Genomic DNA, 18,197 nt, shown 5'->3' on the forward strand with positions numbered 1-18,197 from the left:
ATTCCATATCCCCCTCCTATTGTGTGATACTTCCCCCACCTCCTAGATTGTAAGCTCTTCTGGTCAGGGTCCTCACTGTCTGTCGTTTGTAACCCGTATTTAATGTACAGCGCTGCGTAATATGTTGGCGCTATATAAATCCTGTTTATTAATAATAATAATCTGTAGATAATAGAATCTGGAAGATCACTCCATGTCCCTCACCTTGGATTTGGCCACAGCCTCCATGTTCCCGGCCATATCATCGGCCTCCATCTTCAGTTCAGTCTTTTCCTTCTCGAGTTTTTGTTTTACACGCTGAAGGTTCTCAATCTGCTCTCCGAGCTCCGCCATCCCATCAGCTTGTTTCTTCCTCAAAGCGGCCACAACCGACTCATGCTGCAAGGTGGCCTCTTCCAGGTCCCTCCGGATCTTGTGGAAGTCGGCTTCCCTCTTTTTATTCATTTCCACCTGCACAGCACTTACCCCTCCAGCTTCTTCCAGCCTCTCGCTGATATCCTCCAGTTCTCGGGACAATTCTGCCCTCTGCTTCTCTACTTTGGCCCGAGCTGCTCGCTCCGATACAATCTCCTCATGCAATTCTTCATTGCTGGCCTGAAGATAAGGGAATAAAATAATAAAATGGTGCAGCAAACATTTCAGCTCTATGTCTCTATCACCACTAATACTCTTACTGACAGTGGGGGGAATATTCTGATTTCACATATTCTGCTCCACAAGACATCTAAATGGACTCTTCTGAGGATAACAATTTGTAATGGCCACCAGGAAACATACAGGAGCCACGTGGAGGCTTTGTACAAGCAGTAAGATGACTTTACCTGCGCTCTAATAAAGCTGTGATTGGGGTATTTGGGGTATTTGGGGTAATGTCACTGTGTTATGGGACAAACCATGACCACTGCACATTGATCTACGTGTTGCATGGGATATCTTTGTTAGGAGGTAGGTACTTGATATGAAGGTCCTGGCATAGCCGATGTTCAGCAACCATTACCAACCGTCTCCCAGTCTATGCAGTTATCACACTCAGGTCCCAATTCTGGAGCAAACACTTTGCTTTTATTACTGTGGGGCCTTTAAGGTTTTGGCTTTGTTCAGTAACTATAAATCAGACAATGAAATGGAACAGAAGGATGGGACCTTCCTCACACAGCAGGAACTGCAATCATTGAAATATATAAATCATTTCCCAGGAACATACGAAGCCGCCTGTGCAGCGGGGAGCCCATAGGGCCAGACTTGTTTGGGTGGTGATTATGGGAGCAATGGGTTTCCATTCATTGTATTTCATTGTTTTAGTGAAAAGGCAGCCAAGTCAGAAAGATTGGTGGAACACGGATAATTAGTTATAGTTACGTAGGGTTCAATCTAGAAATTGGTTTTATGTATCATTAAAAAGCCGCATTGCATTGGAGGTGATGATGGGAGGAATCCATAAAATGCCGCAAAGGGAACAACAAACCTGCAGCTCCTTCATTTTTTTCTGCAGTTGGGCATTGACAATTTGTTCATCTTCAATTCTTCTCTGGAGCTCGGCCACTTCAAAGTCCTTCCTATGAAAGATAATCCGTGATATCAATATTTGTGAGCATTTTACATTCCTTGCATTTCATTGTCTGCATGAAAAGGCGGCTAGGTCAGGAATTACCCCGAAGATCACAAATGTTAGAAGGATTCTGAGGATTTATTGAAATGTTCCTAATATCACCAAATGAATTTCCTTTTACCAAAATGTCCGAATGTTTTCCTACTTTGTAGTCCTTTCCTCTGAGTTCACTTTGTCATTCTCCAGATCCATGATGGTTTCCTGGCAAAGCTTCAGATCCCCCTCCAGTTTTCTTTTTGTTCTTTCAAGGTCGACTCGTAATTTCTTCTCCTGCTCCAACGTCCCTTCAAGCTGGAAAATAAAATCACCAAAAAACAATTCTGTTTTAATATTTCATGTTCAGGTGTTGTTGGAATTCTGGTCTGGACCAAAATAAGAAGAACTATAAAATACACAAATAAACCCAATTGTGTAGATTAAATTGTTCCATCTGAAGAAAACTGGAGGATTTAAAAATATAAGGATATAAAAAAAAATGAAATTGAGCCATAGATGTAATTTTGAAGGACATTGCTTTGGTTTCCTCCAGATTTGGCTTTTTATTGGCCCCATATAGGGCTATTCCATATTACCTCCAGAAGAATCCATCCATCACTTACATCGTCCACTTGCTGCTCCAGTTTGAGTTTCATTTTATTCAGCGTGTTGACTTTGTCCTCCTCGGCCTGAAGGTCGTCCAATGTCTGCTGATGGGCCTCTTGTATGGCTTTCTTTTCCTTGGAAAGCTTCACAATGGCTTCATCCAGGGCGGCCATCTCCTCCGTCAGATTCTTCACCTGGAGGAAAAGTCATAAAATTGTCATTCATGGTAATAATTCACGTTTCCCAACACAAAATCTACAAACACAAGGACGAGTGTAAACTATTAGAAATCGGCGGTTCCAGGTGTCTTCTGAAGTCTTTGTGACGTTCCAGCAATCAACCAACCTGGAAAATGAAGAAGCTGCTCTCCGTCCCCTCCCAACATTATAAACTGAAGTTTGCTTTTTCTCTTCTTTTTCACAATCCCAACACAATGATATCGGTGAATACCTTGTTCTCTGTGGCGTGTTTTTCTTTCTCCACTTTGGCCAAAGTCAGCTCCAGGTCATCCATGTCTCTCCTCAGCTCGCTGGTCTCATCCTCCAGCTTCCTTCTCCTGGCTGTCAGCTCGGCACTCATCTCCTCCTCATCCTCCAACCTGTCCATCAGTTCCTTTACTTTGGCCTCCATCTGAATTTTACTCTTTATCAGCTCATCACATCTCTCCTCAGCATCGGCCAAACTCTGACCCTCCTAATACACAGAACAGGAACATTGACCACAAATGAGGATTCATCACCCGGCAGACATCGCCTGGAGTCACAGAGGTCATTATACAGCTCAGGTGCATCATGCTGCATGGAATATTACAGATCATTCCTTATATCAGAATAGATGAATTTATATATCTCAGTATTATCACCTGGAGTCACAGAGGTCATTATACAGCTCAGGTGTGTCATGCTGCATGGATTACCGTTCTTTATATCAGAATTGGTTGTATATCTCAGAGATATTATTACTCTGCGGAGGTGTTTTGTCTCCTGGACCCCAGCACAGCCATCACATTCTGCTTTTCCTGGTTACATCAGAATTTAATCTGGGAATTGGATTGTCAGGGTGTGAAACATCTGCACATTAGCCTCTGGGTGACACCCAGCAGAAATAAAGTGAATAGTCTTTGCAGCATTGCACTTCATTAAAATGAATATCTGATTGTGAGCCAGCTGCTGCATGTCATATTCTACAATATTCATTCCCCTTCCTGAATCATTATTATGGGAATATAAGGGAGATATTATAAACATCACATGGGATTGTTGCTGATTGATTATTCTGTTTTTATTGATGTATATCATACACTAAATGTGTCATTAATATTGGAGTGATCTGAAGCCTTGGATTGTCTGATTGTTTCTATGGTTTGAGGGGGAAACTATAAATAATTTAATATCTGATAAGCGGCTGTGATGGGTTTGTGGAGGAAAAGCAGCAGGGAGCAGAAGATTCACTCAGAATTCATATTGTCCCAAATATTCCCCTACTATATAATGAAGGTCACATGACCACCTACCGCATGGACCTGGAGGAGGAGGTCGTTCTTCTCCTGGGTCAGAGCCACCAGTTTCTCCTCCACCTCCTTCCTCCGGCTCTCGGACTTGGTCAGCTCCTCTTTGGTTTTCTCCAGCTCCTCTTTCAGGTTCTGCATTTCTTTTTCCATCTCGCCGCTCTTCAGCAGAGGTTTGATCTTGAAGAAGAGTTTCATCCATGGCCAATGTTTGACATTCATGAAGGATCGGACGTTGTACTGGATGGTTGTGATGGCGTCTCTGTAATGTGTAACCGGTCAATCATCAATCGGGAGAATTCATCATCTCTGATTATTTATAAGTGAATGGCACAGCGACCCCCCCCAAAAAAATAAGATCAGATCTGAGCATGTGGCCCCTTAAAGGATCTCACTGGGTTGGTAACCGAGGATAAAGACAAGATTCATGAAACACTTGTTTTAGCTTCATCTCTGACATAAAGACGTGATAAGGAGACATAATCCTGTACAAAGCATTGGTCACACCACATCTGGAATATGCAGTCCAGTTTTGGGCACCAGTTCACAAAAAGGACATTGTGGGATTGGAGAGAGTGCAGAGAAGGGCAACTAAACTAATAAAAGGAATGGAGGAGCTCCGCTATGAGGAGAGATTAGCTGAACTGAATCTATTCTCCCTTGAGAAGAGACGTATAAGGGGGGATATGATCACCCTGTATAAATATATAAATGGTTCATATAGAGAACTCTCTTCCCCATTATTCACTGTAATGTCATTACAAAGCACAAGGGGGCGCTCTTTGTGTCTGGAGGAAAAGAAGTTTAAGCTCCGGATAAGGAAGGGATTCTTCACTGTAAGGTCTGTGATAATGTGGAATCGGCTCCCTCAGGAAGTAGTTTCAGCAACTACTATAGATTGCTTTAAGAAAAAGCTGGATGATCTCCAGAAGCACAGAATATAACTGGGGATTAAGGATTTAAAGTAAAGATAACAGAGACTGCTGATCCAGGGAACATCCGATTGCCTCATGGGATCAGGAAGGAATTTTTTCCCTGTTGGAGCAAATTGTACCCGGGGGTTTTTTTTGCCTTCCTCTGGACCAACTATGTCTTATAGGGTTTTATATCTGGGATGTTTATTTCCATAGTCACAGTGGGTGAACTTGATGGACTTTTGTCTCAGCCTAACTTACTATGCAACTATGACACAGACATCAGATCATGGCGACATCCTCACTCTGGTCTCTCCCTCTGTTAGACTTCCTAGTGCCCCTCCCCCTTCTCCAACCAATCAGTGTACAGTGCAGCCACTCCCACTGCAAGCCTGATATCAGCTCTGCAGCTGAAATATTGAATATGATGGGAATAAATATTTCTGTGTTCCTGCACCCTCGGAGGATGTCTGAATGAAGGATACAGAAAATGTTGGGCTCCCCTCCCCCATGCAGTACCAGACTGGCCTGTAGGTGACCACTTACCTTCTCTCCATCATCTTCTTGAACTCCTCCCTCATGAGATGCCCCCTGCACAGGGCTTGGGTTCGAGTGATGAGCTGGGCCAGGCGCTCATCCCGCATCTCCTCCAGGACCCCCAGCAGGCCGGCTTTGAAGAAGACCTGGAAGACAATGGAAGATTTTTTCTTCTCGTACTACAGAACACCTCCCGGTCAGCGGAATTCTATAGGCTGCAGGATGCCCCCCCCCCATATATTATTATTGGCTGTATTTCCTTATTTCCAATCATCTGATATCAGTGATTTGTCCCAATATTCTAAGCTGGGATTGGACCAATATTGGGGGGAAACACTGGGGACTCCAGGGGGAAGGGTGGGTGGGTGGGTGGGGGGGTATTGTGGGGAAGATTTTTTGGGATTCACCCAGCAGATTGAATGTCTCAATTTCGGGCATTTTGTGATCTCAGAGGATTCATCTCACCCGCTGCACATAAACCACATGTAAGGAAGTCTCCCGCTGCATTATTTTATAATAGAAGATCCACCAACCTTTGTGTGTCCAAACTTGTACTGCGTGTGATCGATATCGATGGAGCCCAGGAGCTTCTCGCAGGCCTTCTTACTGTCTATGAAATGCCCCTCCGGGATGGCGCTGGCATTCAGAACTTTATACCTGCAGAAAGGATTCCAGGATAAGAAACTTTCACAACGTAACAAAGGAATATAAAGTGCTGCAGAGGGTGCTGACTGTGCTGTCTGACATTATGATCGAGGAAGAAGATTATTATTATTATTATTATTATTATTAAAGCAACACATCCAGGCTGATTTATTAAGACTGGAGATTATAGACTATCATGGGAGAACCTGGGTGATGCTGCAAACCTGGAATGGATCTCATGCAGGCTGTAAACAATTTCTAATAGCAGCAAATTATTTTTAAAGAAATCCATTTCAAGTTTGCTGGATCACCCAGGTTCCCCCATGATAGTCTATATTCTCCAGTCTTGGAGAGCTGATATAAATAACAAACCCAATGACTTGAAAGAGTTTATTATAAAGCAGTGAATGTTATTTTCATCAAAACTTGGAAGATTCGCTTGCAGGGAATGTTAATGAATGTCACATAGTTTCAGATTAGTATGGAAATCCCAATTCTGGTTTTCTGTTAGGCAACACACTTTATGGAAAAGTTTACCGACTATTGGCCAATGGAAGGATCCCGCATTGACCAATCAAAAGACCAGAAACATGGCTGCAATACAAAATCCCCCCTCAGACTTTGCTCTTTACCGTTGTTTAAAGTCTCCATAAAGAACTCTACTGGGAAATCCCTTCCGGCAGATTCGGATCCCCTCCAGGACCCCGTTACAGCGCAGCTGGTGGATGACCAGGTGATTGTCCATCTCCCCTGCAGAGGGAAATCAGAATTACTGCCCAACTCTCCGATATCAATATTATTAATATCATTATTATCATTATTATTATTATTATATCCTTCTACATTGTGTGTGCCCTGATTAATATTATATTGTGTTGTAGTGTATGATTTTATATTTTATTGCATTGTATTATATTATATTATAGGACATTCTGCACGCCCTGAATATTAATATATTGTGTTATATGGTAATGTTCTGTTTTGTATATATTATATTATATTGTGTTACAGGACATTGTGTGCGCCCTGCATATTATTATATTATATTGTATTGTATGATTTTATATTATATTGCATTGTATTGTATTATGTTATATTGTGTTTTATCATACTGTATTGTATTGTGTTATATGATTCTATAATATATTTTAGGACATTGTGTGCTGTGTGAACTTTACCTGGACTTTTGTTCTCATTCGGGATGAGGCAGCGCACAAAGTGTGGGTGGGTGGTCTTCAGGTTGGTCATCAGTTTGGTCAGATTTTCCTGCAGGAATTAAATAATAAATAAGGTTTACAGATCCAGCTTTATATATTTATTTGGCAATTTGCTGATCTGGGTGAACTGACCCTGAACAATGCTGATACTGTCTGGAAGGAGGATCCTTTCTTCTTACCCCCAGATTTACTGCCAGCAGCTAAACAAAATACAAATATTAATGAGCGACCCAAAACAATTCCCAGAGTTTGCCATCAGGATTTGGATCCTACGACCTCTGTGTCTGTGACCTTCCAGGGACCCGGCATGGGCAGCATTCCCAGGATTCCCAGTGATGGATTCCTTTCTATGCTCTCAGGGTGACAAACATTAAATAAAACCATCAGCAGGTTTCCATCCCAGTTTAATAATTGGGTTTATATTTACTTACCCGCCTCTGTGGTGGCAAAATTAGAGAAGATTGAGGCGAGGAGCTTGAGGGAAGACTTGTGGTACAGCCCAATGACGGTCTCATTCAGGGGGTCCTTGTTCTTGTCCAGCCACCCGGTGACATTGTAATCCACGGTACCAGCATAATGGACCAGGGAGAAGTGAGCCTCAGCTTTGCCTTTGCCTGGTTTGGGTTTCTGGAAATTGGGTGACTTCCCCAGATGTTGGTCGTACAGTTTATTCTTGAAGGTGGCGTCGGAGGCCTTGGGGAACATGCACTCCTCTTCCAGGATGGAGAAGATGCCCATTGGCTGCAAGAACAACATAAAGGGGTAAGAGGACCCTTCTGGAAGAGACAGAATCCTTCCACAATATACAATATCCGCTGCTCACATATCCGTCATCAGATAATGAAGATTTGACTGCCCCGGCGAATGTTAGCTTCACCAATGTCTTGCCCGTTTTCCAGCCCTGGAGTTGGGGTCACTCCTCAGAATTGAGGATAAGGAAGAACTAACTACAATGTTATTATATATCAGAGTGCAGTATACGGGAATCATGTCCCCCGAGTGTCCAGATCTAGACATGTGTGGGGTGATACTATACACTACTCCAATTCTCCAAATCTTCAAGTCTCCATTACACCAATGAACTGACCATCGCACCCACAGGATATAGGATTGTTTGGCATTACTTATAGTTATAATAGAGACCCCCCCCCCTTTATGGACATCATTATGCAGGTCAGGTACTGATGGTGGGGGTTGGCCCCCTATTGGTGAGGTCAGGTACTGATGGTGGGGATTTGCCCCCATTGGAGAGGTCAGGTACTGATGGCCCCCTATTGGTGAGGTCAGGTACTGATGGTGGGGATTTGCCCCCATTGGAGAGGTCAGGTACTGATGGTGGGTATTTGCCCCCTATTGGTGAGGTCAGGTGCTGATGGTGGGGATTTGCCCCCATTGGAGAGGTCAGGTACTGTTGGTAGAGATTTGCCCCCTATTGGTAAGGTCAGGTACTGTTGGTGGGGATTTGCCCCTATTGGTAAGGTCAAGTACTGTTGGTGGGGATTTGCCCCATGGGTGAGGTCAGGTACTGATGGTGGGGATTTGCCCCCTATTGGTGAGGTCAGGTACTGATGGTGGGGATTTGCCCCCTATTGGTGAGATCAGGTACTGATATTGGATGGCAAGACCTGGCTCACCATTCCAATTGATCCCAAAGGTGTTTATTAGGGCTGAGGTCGGGGCTCTTTGCAGGACACTGGAGGTCCTCCCCACCAAACTGGTGACCCCATGTCATTATGGAGGGGGTGCAGTAATGGGGGGCAGAAAATGGTCTTCACCAAAATGTGACCACAAGGCTGGGAGAGCACAATTGTCTACGCTGTCTTTGTATGATGGGAGATTACCAGGACTCATTCATTGATGGGGGCCACATACTGGAAATACATTGGTGGGATGGTCAGGTCTCCACACACATTTGGACAAATCTCCCCCCCGTGTTGGGATGATGATGGGAGTTATTCTCATTTACCTTCTCTATGAGCTGGATGCAGGCAGCCAAGTCCATGCCGAAGTCAATGAACTCCCACTCAATGCCTTCCTTCTTGTACTCCTCTTGTTCCAGCACAAACATATGGTGATTGAAGAATTGTTGCAGCTTCTCATTGGTGAAGTTGATGCAAAGTTGTTCGAAGGTATTGAACTGAAATTTTATCAGAAAATATTAATCAGCTTTCCCGGGAAGACGTGATAATGAACGTGCAGAGATCTCTGACTTACTTCAAATATCTCGAAGCCGGCGATATCCAGAACTCCGATGAAGTATTGGCGGGATTGCTTGGTGTCCAGTTGCTGGTTGATTCGGGTCACCATCCATAGGAAGAGCTTCTCATACACGGACCTGGCCAGGGCCCCGATGGAGTTGTAGACCTGGAACAGACATTTGTCAGTGACCTTCCTCTAACATTGGCGGGCTTGGAGGGTGAAATGTCCTCACCTGCTGCACATTTTGGCTTTTGGTCACAAACTCGTTTCCTACTTTAACTCTGGGATTGCAGAGAGATTTCACCAGGTCGGAGGAGTTCAGACCCATCAAATACGACACTTTATCAGCATCTGCAAGAGGCCAAAATGTATAAATGTATTATTATATATAACGACAAGGACAGATCTAGATATATATATATTATTGTCACAATAAGGAACAGCAATATTTATAATGAGCAGAATTCTTCCCTGTCACCTCCTCTGCACTTCTATTGGGTTCTCTCCTCCATATGGACATTACATATCTGCAGGATCTGCCCGCGGCTGTGTTCGGGTTGCAGATCCCCCGTGAATACAGCATGTCAGAGTTTCTGGATTGCTCTTTCCCGCCATCTATAGGCAGTATTTGGAACTGCAATACTGCCATTCAGTATCCTGCACACCTGACCCTCTTTTACCACCTATAAGGAAATCGCTCAATGTCTAATCATCATTTTCTACCTAAATTGTGTTTTTTTCTGGACATTTGACATCAGCCCGGATCAAACTGACACAACTGGTAAATTCACAAAAGTGATAGGCTTCAGCCATAAGGTGGCCACCGGTCATTGGTAAAACAACATCCACACCAATGGTGGCTTCGGAGCAAAGCTGAATGGGTTGTACTTTGGGGGATCCGGGGCTTCTATGACACAGAAGGTTCACCAACCCTGACAAGCTGTCTGCTACTCCTCTCCTCCGCTCTTCATGGCAAACTCTATGTTATTATTATTATTATTATTATTGACAGACTAATACAGACAGTGATACAGGAGGAGAGGACCCTGCCCCCAAGAGCTTACAATCTAGTAGGTGGGGGAATTTCACACACAATAGGATGGGAGATATGTAGAGGTGGGAAGTAGTGAGGGTTTCAAATGACAGAAGAAGCCGGGTAGACAAGTTTGAAAAAATGGGTTTTGAGTGCTCTTTTAAATGAGCAGAAAGTAGGAGCAAGCCGAATAGGACGAGGAAGACCATTCCAGAGAGTTGGAGCAGCTCTATGTTAGGGCTCTGAAAGATGTTTGTGGTTTTATTGTTGGTGCTGCCACTAAGGAGAATATTTCCACTTCCTGTATGCTGTCCTGGACAGGAAATTAGAAGAATTCTCCAGAACGTGGACACAGTCAGCAATGATAACTAAAAGAGGTTCCAACCTTTTCCAATGTCAATCAAAGCTGAGCACAAAGTTTTGGCTGGAGTTGGGCTTTAAGGATCCAGATGATCCAGGTGATCCATTGATCCTTGTTCCATGAATGTCATGTTGGTCACAATGTGGAAATCTGGAGATTTGTCCTTAGTGTGTATAGAATGAACCATTATTAATGATCGAAGAAACCAAAACCAGCTCCTTACCTTCTGTGCCGTCAGGTTCTGCCTGATCCTCCCGGGGTTTCTGCTTAAACTTCATGTTCCCGTAATGCATCACAGCACCCGTCAGCTTGTAGATCCCCATCTTTTCCTCCTGATTGAAGCCCAGGATATCGATGGCTTCCTGGGAGAGAACAGAACAGTTGTGTATGTGAGCAGGATGGAGAGAGATTTCCTTCCTTGCATCCATTTTACTTTAGTTTCAATATAAAAAAGTGAATAAATTCCTCTTCTGGTATTAAAATCTCAGATCTATAATTCATATTTTCCATATACATATATATTCTACATTTCTCTGTGCAGTAATGTCTTTGTCCTGGAACTTCCTGTCATGCAGACTGGTCTCTGCTGCTCTCTCCTTGTGCAGGCTGCCTGGTCTTGTCTCCGCCCCCTTTTAGTTCTTGTCTCCGCCCCCTTGTAGTGTTCTGCAGGCAGCCTGTAATTGGAGGAGCTTCTGGGTGCCTCCTTTAGTTTTCCCGTATTACATGGACTATGTGCAATAACATTTTATTATCACCTCTCCTTCTCTAATATCAGTTAGCACAGGGAGGTTGTAAATCTTCTGTATAAATAAAGGGAATTATATTTAAATTCAAGTTATTGATTTTGGATTTTAGGTTTTCTTGTATTGTAGTGGCTGGGCATGTACGTACGTCGGTGGCTATTAGTTCCACAGTGTCATCGATACTTTTCACAGCGATCTCCCCCATGCTGGTGTAGTGATAATCGTACGGGTTGGTGGTGATTAGCAACATTTCTGTAAGAAAATAAATGTTAAGCAGAAAAAAAATATTGTTTGCCCCTGTAATTGTTCCAACACAACTGCAGAAAGTTTGGGGTTTCACTGATCCTCCTTGATGGTTATGTTTTATTATTATAGATGAAAGAATTCAATTCTCATGCATTATTATTATTATTATTGATAGTAATAAACATGATTTATATAGTGCCAACATGTTATGCAGTGCTCATACCATCTCCGTGCAAGCAATAGCGCCCCCTAGAGGCCCTGTCTCTCCAAACGTGACAAGGGATATACTTACCTAAGTGGGAGGGGTGGGGTACTGAGGGGTGGAGTCTGGAGAAGATTGGGGTGATACTTGCAGATTGGTTCCTTTTGTGTGGCCCCCATCCATGAAGGGTCCCTGCTGCCATCATCATGTAATTCTTCCAGGTCCTGCGTTAATCCTTCCAACCCTTTAGGCAGCCATTGATGATGATCTCTGGGGTTACATTGCCTGCTTAACCCGTCCTTGTCATGATTTGTGCCAAAGTCACAGCCGGGAAGAAGTCTCCTTGAGTCAGAGAAAAGAGTGTGTCTTCTGGCTCCTGGGTAACTCATCCTGTTTACTTCCTCTTGTCTCCAATGCTCTCCATTGATTGGTGGCCACCAGGGCAAAATACAACTTCCCCCAGATGGACCTCACTATTCAGGGGCAATAAATAGCCAGATGGAAGCACAGAGGGGAATCTGAGCCTGCGGGTCTGGGTGTTTGGGGTCAGGGCAGGGATATTGCTGCAATAAACAATAAAGGTGTCCAGATGATAATTACCCCCCCCCCCCCACACTCACCGACAATATCTGGCTTCTTATTGGATTGGATCTGGTAGAAGATGTGGTAGCTCCTCTCATTGGGCAGTTGGAAAGTCACTCTGGACTTCTCCAGCAAATCTGCCGGAAGGTATCAATTTATTACAAATTAGCCAATCAGTAATCTTACAAACCTTAGAAGAGTTTTACCATTGGGCACTCACATGTTTCAATATCAGCGGAGGCGAGTTTTCCTGTCGCCCCAAAGTGGATTCGGATGAATTTTCCCTGTGGAGAGGAAGCCGGGGGTTACACTCATCACACCTACATGGTGGATTTATAATATTGGATTGTATGGTCAGTGTGTATGGGCTGATCTTACCCCGGGGGGGTTCTATAGCTGGGGCATTTTTAACCCTCTTTGTGGTGATTTCTGAACATTTTACCACATTAAGGCCTGAACCAAAGCAAAGTATCACAAAACACTCACAAAGCGAGAGGAGTTGTCATTCCTGACCGTCTTGGCGTTACCAAAAGCCTCCAGCAGGGGATTGGCCTGGATGATTTGATCCTCCAGAGTTCCCTGGAAATATAAACAAGAAACGGTATATCAGGAATCACATGATGATTGGGGGGTCTGGGGCCAAATCTAGTAACAATGCTAAGATTTCCCTCTACAGGAAGGGTAAGACAAAGATCTTCCATTTTATGGATACAATGGGGGAGGGTTGGACCATCTACTAGGATTGTATTGCCGGAACATTCCTGAGGTTATGGAGATCCCTCCAATGGGGACCATTATTCTGGTGACCACCATCTAGGATGAGAGATTTCCTCTCACTTCTGGTTGCATGTTCAGGACAGGAAGTGCCCCCCTCCCCCCAGCAATGTACAATAGATGTCCTGATAGAGGTGTGAGGATGAAGAGTAAGAGAACTAATATTGGGGTCACAGAGTTCGTATGAGACTAAGGGGAACCTGGAACTATAGATCAGTGATTCTCACCCAGGGTTCCTCCAGGGGGCGCTAGGGGTTCCTCGAGCAGTTTGCACCTCCCAGGTCAGTATAAATGCCCCCAATGATCTTTTTGGCTATCTGTAACGATGACATTCTTCGCACTGACCCCCACACTAATGTACTGTGAGTGGAATAATTATAGCCGGGGGTCCTCCATAGTGAAAATCCTGGGAACTCCGATGCAGACAAAGCTTTGAGGAGTAAAATGACCCCATTGTACCCATCGAGTATATTTGTGTGTAAGGTTTGGCAGTGCGAAAGCCTAATGTTTGGGTGATAATGTGATTTCTATCGATCGGTTTAAATGTTTCCGCAGACAAATCATTCCCTATAGGAGGAGGAAATGACATCTGCCATGTGGGGAATTTCCTGGCACCGACACTCAAATTTTACCAAAATTTCCAGCCACAAATACATCAACCAGGGAGGGGTGCTGGGAGCTGGAATGCATCGGGCCCCCGCCTGTTATTTTCCCAGGGCCCGGGTTTTCTCTAAAACCACTCCTGCTCCCCGAGACTTTCCTGCCCCTCCCCCTTGCACCTCACCTGCACCTCACCTGCATCTTATTTCCGGTGCTCTCCTTCTTCTTTCCGGCGTCTCCAGCAACTGCAATTGTTGCAAAGTATTGAATGACTCTCTTTGTGTTCACCGTCTTCCCAGCACCGGATTCTCCACTGGGGGGAAAAATTCAAGGGAATGAATCAGGTGAATGTAGGAATGAAAACATACAAAGTTATATTTCTTCCATCAGTCATCTCATTATTGGATGCTGTAGTTTCTCCTGGAGGCCCCTGAAGAGACTGAGGACTTACCTTGCACCCTGTATGGGGGTCAGATTGTCCGATTCAGAAAAGAGATTCAACAATTTCCATACCGAGGACAAACTTCTACCGACCATCCAATCACAGAAGAGGGCTCGGGGCTGACACAGCCCTATAAATGTGATGGATGGGAATGTGTGCAGTGCCGGGGAATGTGTGAGGTACGGTGAATGTGTTCAGTGCCGGGGAATGTGTGAGGTACGGTGAATGTGTGCAGTGCCGGGGAATGTGTGAGGTACGGTGAATGTGTGCAGTGCCGGGGGTGAATGTGTGCAGTGCCGGGGAATGTGTGAGGTACGGTGAATGTGTGCAGTAACTATAAATGAAATGATCGGGATACGTTGTGATACTCACGTGATAAGAATCGATTGATTTTCTCTATCTGGAAGAAAGCAGAGAAGAGTTCGCTGTTATCACCCAACATTCACATTCTGCTCCTCTGTCACAATTCTGAACGTTCTGCTATATTGTGCTACAAATATCGCCAACACAGGCAGTGGCGAGGTGTCAATTTGATTTAAATTTCTGCCCCCCCCCCACTGATCCCAGCCTGGGGACCCCCAATATTGGCTGTAATATGGAGATCTATGGATGGAGATCCCAGGGATCTATGAGATCCGTCCCCGCTCATAATAACATTCCCATGATCCTTTACTACGATCTCACCAAGAACCTTGGAGTCACATGAAGATGCTGTGGGGGAACTCCGCCACCCCAATAAAAATGTAGAAAATATTTGGTATGAGGGGATCTCACAAGGGAGCTCTCTGTACAGCGCTGTGGTATATGTTTGTGCTATAGGGAGATGGATTGTGTTCTGTCTCTGCACATCTCCCCCCCACCCATGGCCATCAGAGGGGAGGCGTCATGTGATGCCCATGGACCCCTATCCAGCCGGGGCCATTGGTGCTCTCACCAGTCAGCATGAACTGATAAGCGTTGTCGGAGATGGAGAAGATATGGGGCGGAGCCTCTTGGCGTTTCTTGCCGCGGTAGGCGTTGACCACCTCGGGGTTGTACACGGGGAGCCACTTGTAGGGGTTCACAGTGACGCAGAAGAGCCCGGAATAAGTCTGAAATGACATCAGAGAAGTGAAATAAATTATTAAAAGACCAGAAAATTATCCGACCCAGACCTCCGCCATGAATCCAGGAACTCCGCCCAAATCCACCAATTAGAGGGTAACATGGCGGCAGTATAGAACAAGGGGAATATGAACCCGCCTGTCAGTTGTGAGATTGTCAGGGATGATTGTGATGTATTAGATTTATTAACGTTTTCCACTATCGTGGGAGAACCTGGGTGATATAGAAAACCTGGAATATGGAAAACGGATTTCTTAAAAATGATTTTCCATTAATATTATTTGGCAAATGTTTTTTATCATTGGCTAAAACCATTCCAGGTTTGCTGTATTGCCCAGGTTCACCCATGATAGTCTAATAATAAATCAGGTCCATGGACTGAATACAATGAGTTGGGAGCTTCCAATATCACATTTAGAAACCCCCGATAATCCATCACATGAATGCAGCGCCAGTATTTTATAATTCTCCTATAATTACACAAGGAGCGGACAGAACGATGGGAATCTTCCTATACCGGCCCTAAAAATGACCCGGGGGGAGGGGCAAGGTGGATTCCAACTGACCAATTACACTGAATAAAGAGGTAAAATGAACCCTAAAGTGAGGGGCAGTTACATCACTTCCTACAGAGGGCAGCGCAGTCTTCATCACCTGGCTTATGGAGAGTATGGAACATGGAAAACATAAAAAGAATCATAATTCTCCCGGATCTGTTGTCAGGTAATGGCTGGGTGTGGACTTCACTGGGTCCCGGCATCCAAGTATCAGAATATTGTGGCCATGAAAGGGTTAATGGGAGGTCAGGGGGTGAATCCTGGGCTCCCCAGCCTTGTGTGTTCTCGCTGGTTTTTCATCTAAAAGATCCAGGACAGAACCCAGCAGAGGAAACAATGAGAGCCAATAATTGGCAGAGGTAATCAGGATCCCCAGTGGGGGGCAGGAAATGGGGGTATTGGGGTCTGGATGTCCCCGGGTGGGTAATGACTTACATAGATCATCCAGGCTGCGTATCTCTCCTTCAGGTTGAAGAGAACGGACGGCTCGTTCAGGTGAGTGAGGAGAGCCATGTCTTCAATCTTATCAAACTTGGGTGGGTTCCTCGGATAGACATCATCTTCCTTCACCGTAACAACCTGACAATCGGGGGAGACGGTTTTATTCCAGTCAGGTCCAGCTGATCCAACCCATAACCCGAATCTCCAACCCTCCAACCCAAGCTTTGACCCAAACCAGAATCCCCAACCCAAACTACAACCCTATCCCAACCCTCCAACCCAAACTATGACCCAAACCCTCATCCCCAACCCAAACTATGACCCAAACCCTCATCCCCAACCCAAACTATGACCCCATCTATAACCTCCAACCCTCCACCCCAAACTATGACCCAAACCCTCATCCCCAACCCAAGCTATGACCCAAACCCGAATCTCCACCCCAAACTACAACCCTATCCCAACCCTCCAACCCAAACTATGACCCAAACCCTCATCCCCAACCCAAGCTATGACCCCATCTCTAACCTCCAACCCTCCAACCCAAACTATGACTGACCCAAACCCTCATCTCCAACCCAAGCAACAACCCTATCCCTAACCTCCAAACTACAACCCATATTCTGACCCTAACCTCCTACTGTCTAACCATCTAACCCTAATCCTGTAACTCTCCAACCATAACTTTATACCTCTAATTCTGACCCAGACCCTTTATGTAACTCTGACCCTAACCTCCTACCCCTAACCCATTCATTTCTAACCTTAACTCTGACCCTATCACCCCTTCATCTATCCCTAACCTCCGACTGTCCAACCATAATCCTAGCCTTGAACCCTCTAACTCCAGCTTCATCAGTTAGGTGGAACTATAATGGAATATGTAATAATATAGTATAGAAATATAATATATAGTATAATAATATAATATAATATAGACACGTGTTAGTAAGCCAGGAATGCTGGGTAATGACAATGGAAGGAGTGATATAAAATAATATTCTGAAGATAATGAACTGACCAATCACAGGATGGCCACCCGCTGCCTGATTGGCTCTGATAGGCACCTGTTAGATCCATAAATGTTGGAGATTTGATGTGAGATCTCTGCTTTTATTTTATACAATGATGGAATGTGGGGTCCCCCCATAACCCCAAATTTCCCCTCTGACTTTTTGCTGCTCACTAACATTGGGGGGAATTTTAGTTCCTCCTGGAGGATGAATTGGGTACTTACACCTCCCCCATCGGCCTGCACGGTGACATTCTTCCCGTCTTTGTTCTGTATGATCCCCTTCACATAAAGATCTTTGCTGTCGGCCACGTAGACGAAGGTCTTGGCATCGAAGGGCTGATTCTGGGCCTCTATTCGTTCCTTCTCAGACTTACGCAAATACTGCGCCGCCTCCCCAAACGCCGACATATCCCGGTCTGCACACATGGCCGCAATTTACCTGCAAGAAAAGATAATGATCCCATGATCCAAGCTTAGAGGATGAGCCAATGGCATGATGGGAACAAGAATACCTGGATCTGCTGGTGGGGGGAAGGGTGCTCATACACATGGGCAAAAATATGTTTGTGCCCAATCACAGGGCAGGAAGTTGGGGCCTGCGGGAGACTTCTCTAATTGTAATGACGATGATGGAGAGTGTGGTGGGGGTGACGCCATTTCCACAATGGACGAACGTCTGGGGTCACCTGACCATCACACCATCAACCAATGACAATCATAAGCCATGGACATCAGTATGGAATCCCCCCATGGTCATTGATATAGAATTGCCCCCCATGGTCATTGATATAGAATTGCCCCCCATGGTCATTGATATAGAATTACCCCCCATGGACATCAGAATGGAATTCCCTAATGGTCATTGATAAAGAATTGCCCACCATGGT

General features: G+C 44.8%; 2 protein-coding genes across 2 annotated transcripts in view; both read right to left on the minus strand.

Annotated features, from left to right (window-relative positions):
• Positions 1 to 17,736, minus strand: part of LOC140325346 (myosin-4-like) — a 26,198-nt gene extending 8,462 nt beyond the window's left edge. Inside the window, exons 1-25 of the mRNA XM_072403171.1 lie at positions 17,533 to 17,736; positions 16,290 to 16,433; positions 15,128 to 15,284; positions 14,566 to 14,593; positions 13,947 to 14,064; positions 12,864 to 12,956; positions 12,598 to 12,661; positions 12,416 to 12,514; positions 11,496 to 11,599; positions 10,828 to 10,966; positions 9,443 to 9,561; positions 9,226 to 9,375; positions 8,978 to 9,148; positions 7,443 to 7,752; positions 7,144 to 7,211; positions 6,973 to 7,060; positions 6,427 to 6,544; positions 5,683 to 5,806; positions 5,159 to 5,295; positions 3,705 to 3,960; positions 2,642 to 2,884; positions 2,209 to 2,385; positions 1,755 to 1,900; positions 1,466 to 1,556; positions 205 to 594 (exon numbers count right to left, since the gene is read on the minus strand). Coding sequence (XP_072259272.1) covers positions 205 to 594; positions 1,466 to 1,556; positions 1,755 to 1,900; positions 2,209 to 2,385; positions 2,642 to 2,884; positions 3,705 to 3,960; positions 5,159 to 5,295; positions 5,683 to 5,806; positions 6,427 to 6,544; positions 6,973 to 7,060; positions 7,144 to 7,211; positions 7,443 to 7,752; positions 8,978 to 9,148; positions 9,226 to 9,375; positions 9,443 to 9,561; positions 10,828 to 10,966; positions 11,496 to 11,599; positions 12,416 to 12,514; positions 12,598 to 12,661; positions 12,864 to 12,956; positions 13,947 to 14,064; positions 14,566 to 14,593; positions 15,128 to 15,284; positions 16,290 to 16,433; positions 17,533 to 17,736 — 3,738 coding nt within the window. The remainder of the gene's footprint in view (positions 1 to 204; positions 595 to 1,465; positions 1,557 to 1,754; positions 1,901 to 2,208; positions 2,386 to 2,641; positions 2,885 to 3,704; positions 3,961 to 5,158; positions 5,296 to 5,682; positions 5,807 to 6,426; positions 6,545 to 6,972; positions 7,061 to 7,143; positions 7,212 to 7,442; positions 7,753 to 8,977; positions 9,149 to 9,225; positions 9,376 to 9,442; positions 9,562 to 10,827; positions 10,967 to 11,495; positions 11,600 to 12,415; positions 12,515 to 12,597; positions 12,662 to 12,863; positions 12,957 to 13,946; positions 14,065 to 14,565; positions 14,594 to 15,127; positions 15,285 to 16,289; positions 16,434 to 17,532) is intronic.
• Positions 10,217 to 18,197, minus strand: part of LOC140325438 (UDP-glucuronosyltransferase 2A2-like) — a 197,240-nt gene continuing 189,259 nt past the window's right edge. The window contains exon 2 of the mRNA XM_072403271.1: positions 10,217 to 10,277. The gene's annotated coding sequence lies outside the window, so the exon portion shown is untranslated. The remainder of the gene's footprint in view (positions 10,278 to 18,197) is intronic.

This window comes from Pyxicephalus adspersus, chromosome 3 (assembly GCF_032062135.1).
Source record: "Pyxicephalus adspersus chromosome 3, UCB_Pads_2.0, whole genome shotgun sequence".
NCBI lineage: Eukaryota > Metazoa > Chordata > Amphibia > Anura > Pyxicephalidae > Pyxicephalus > Pyxicephalus adspersus.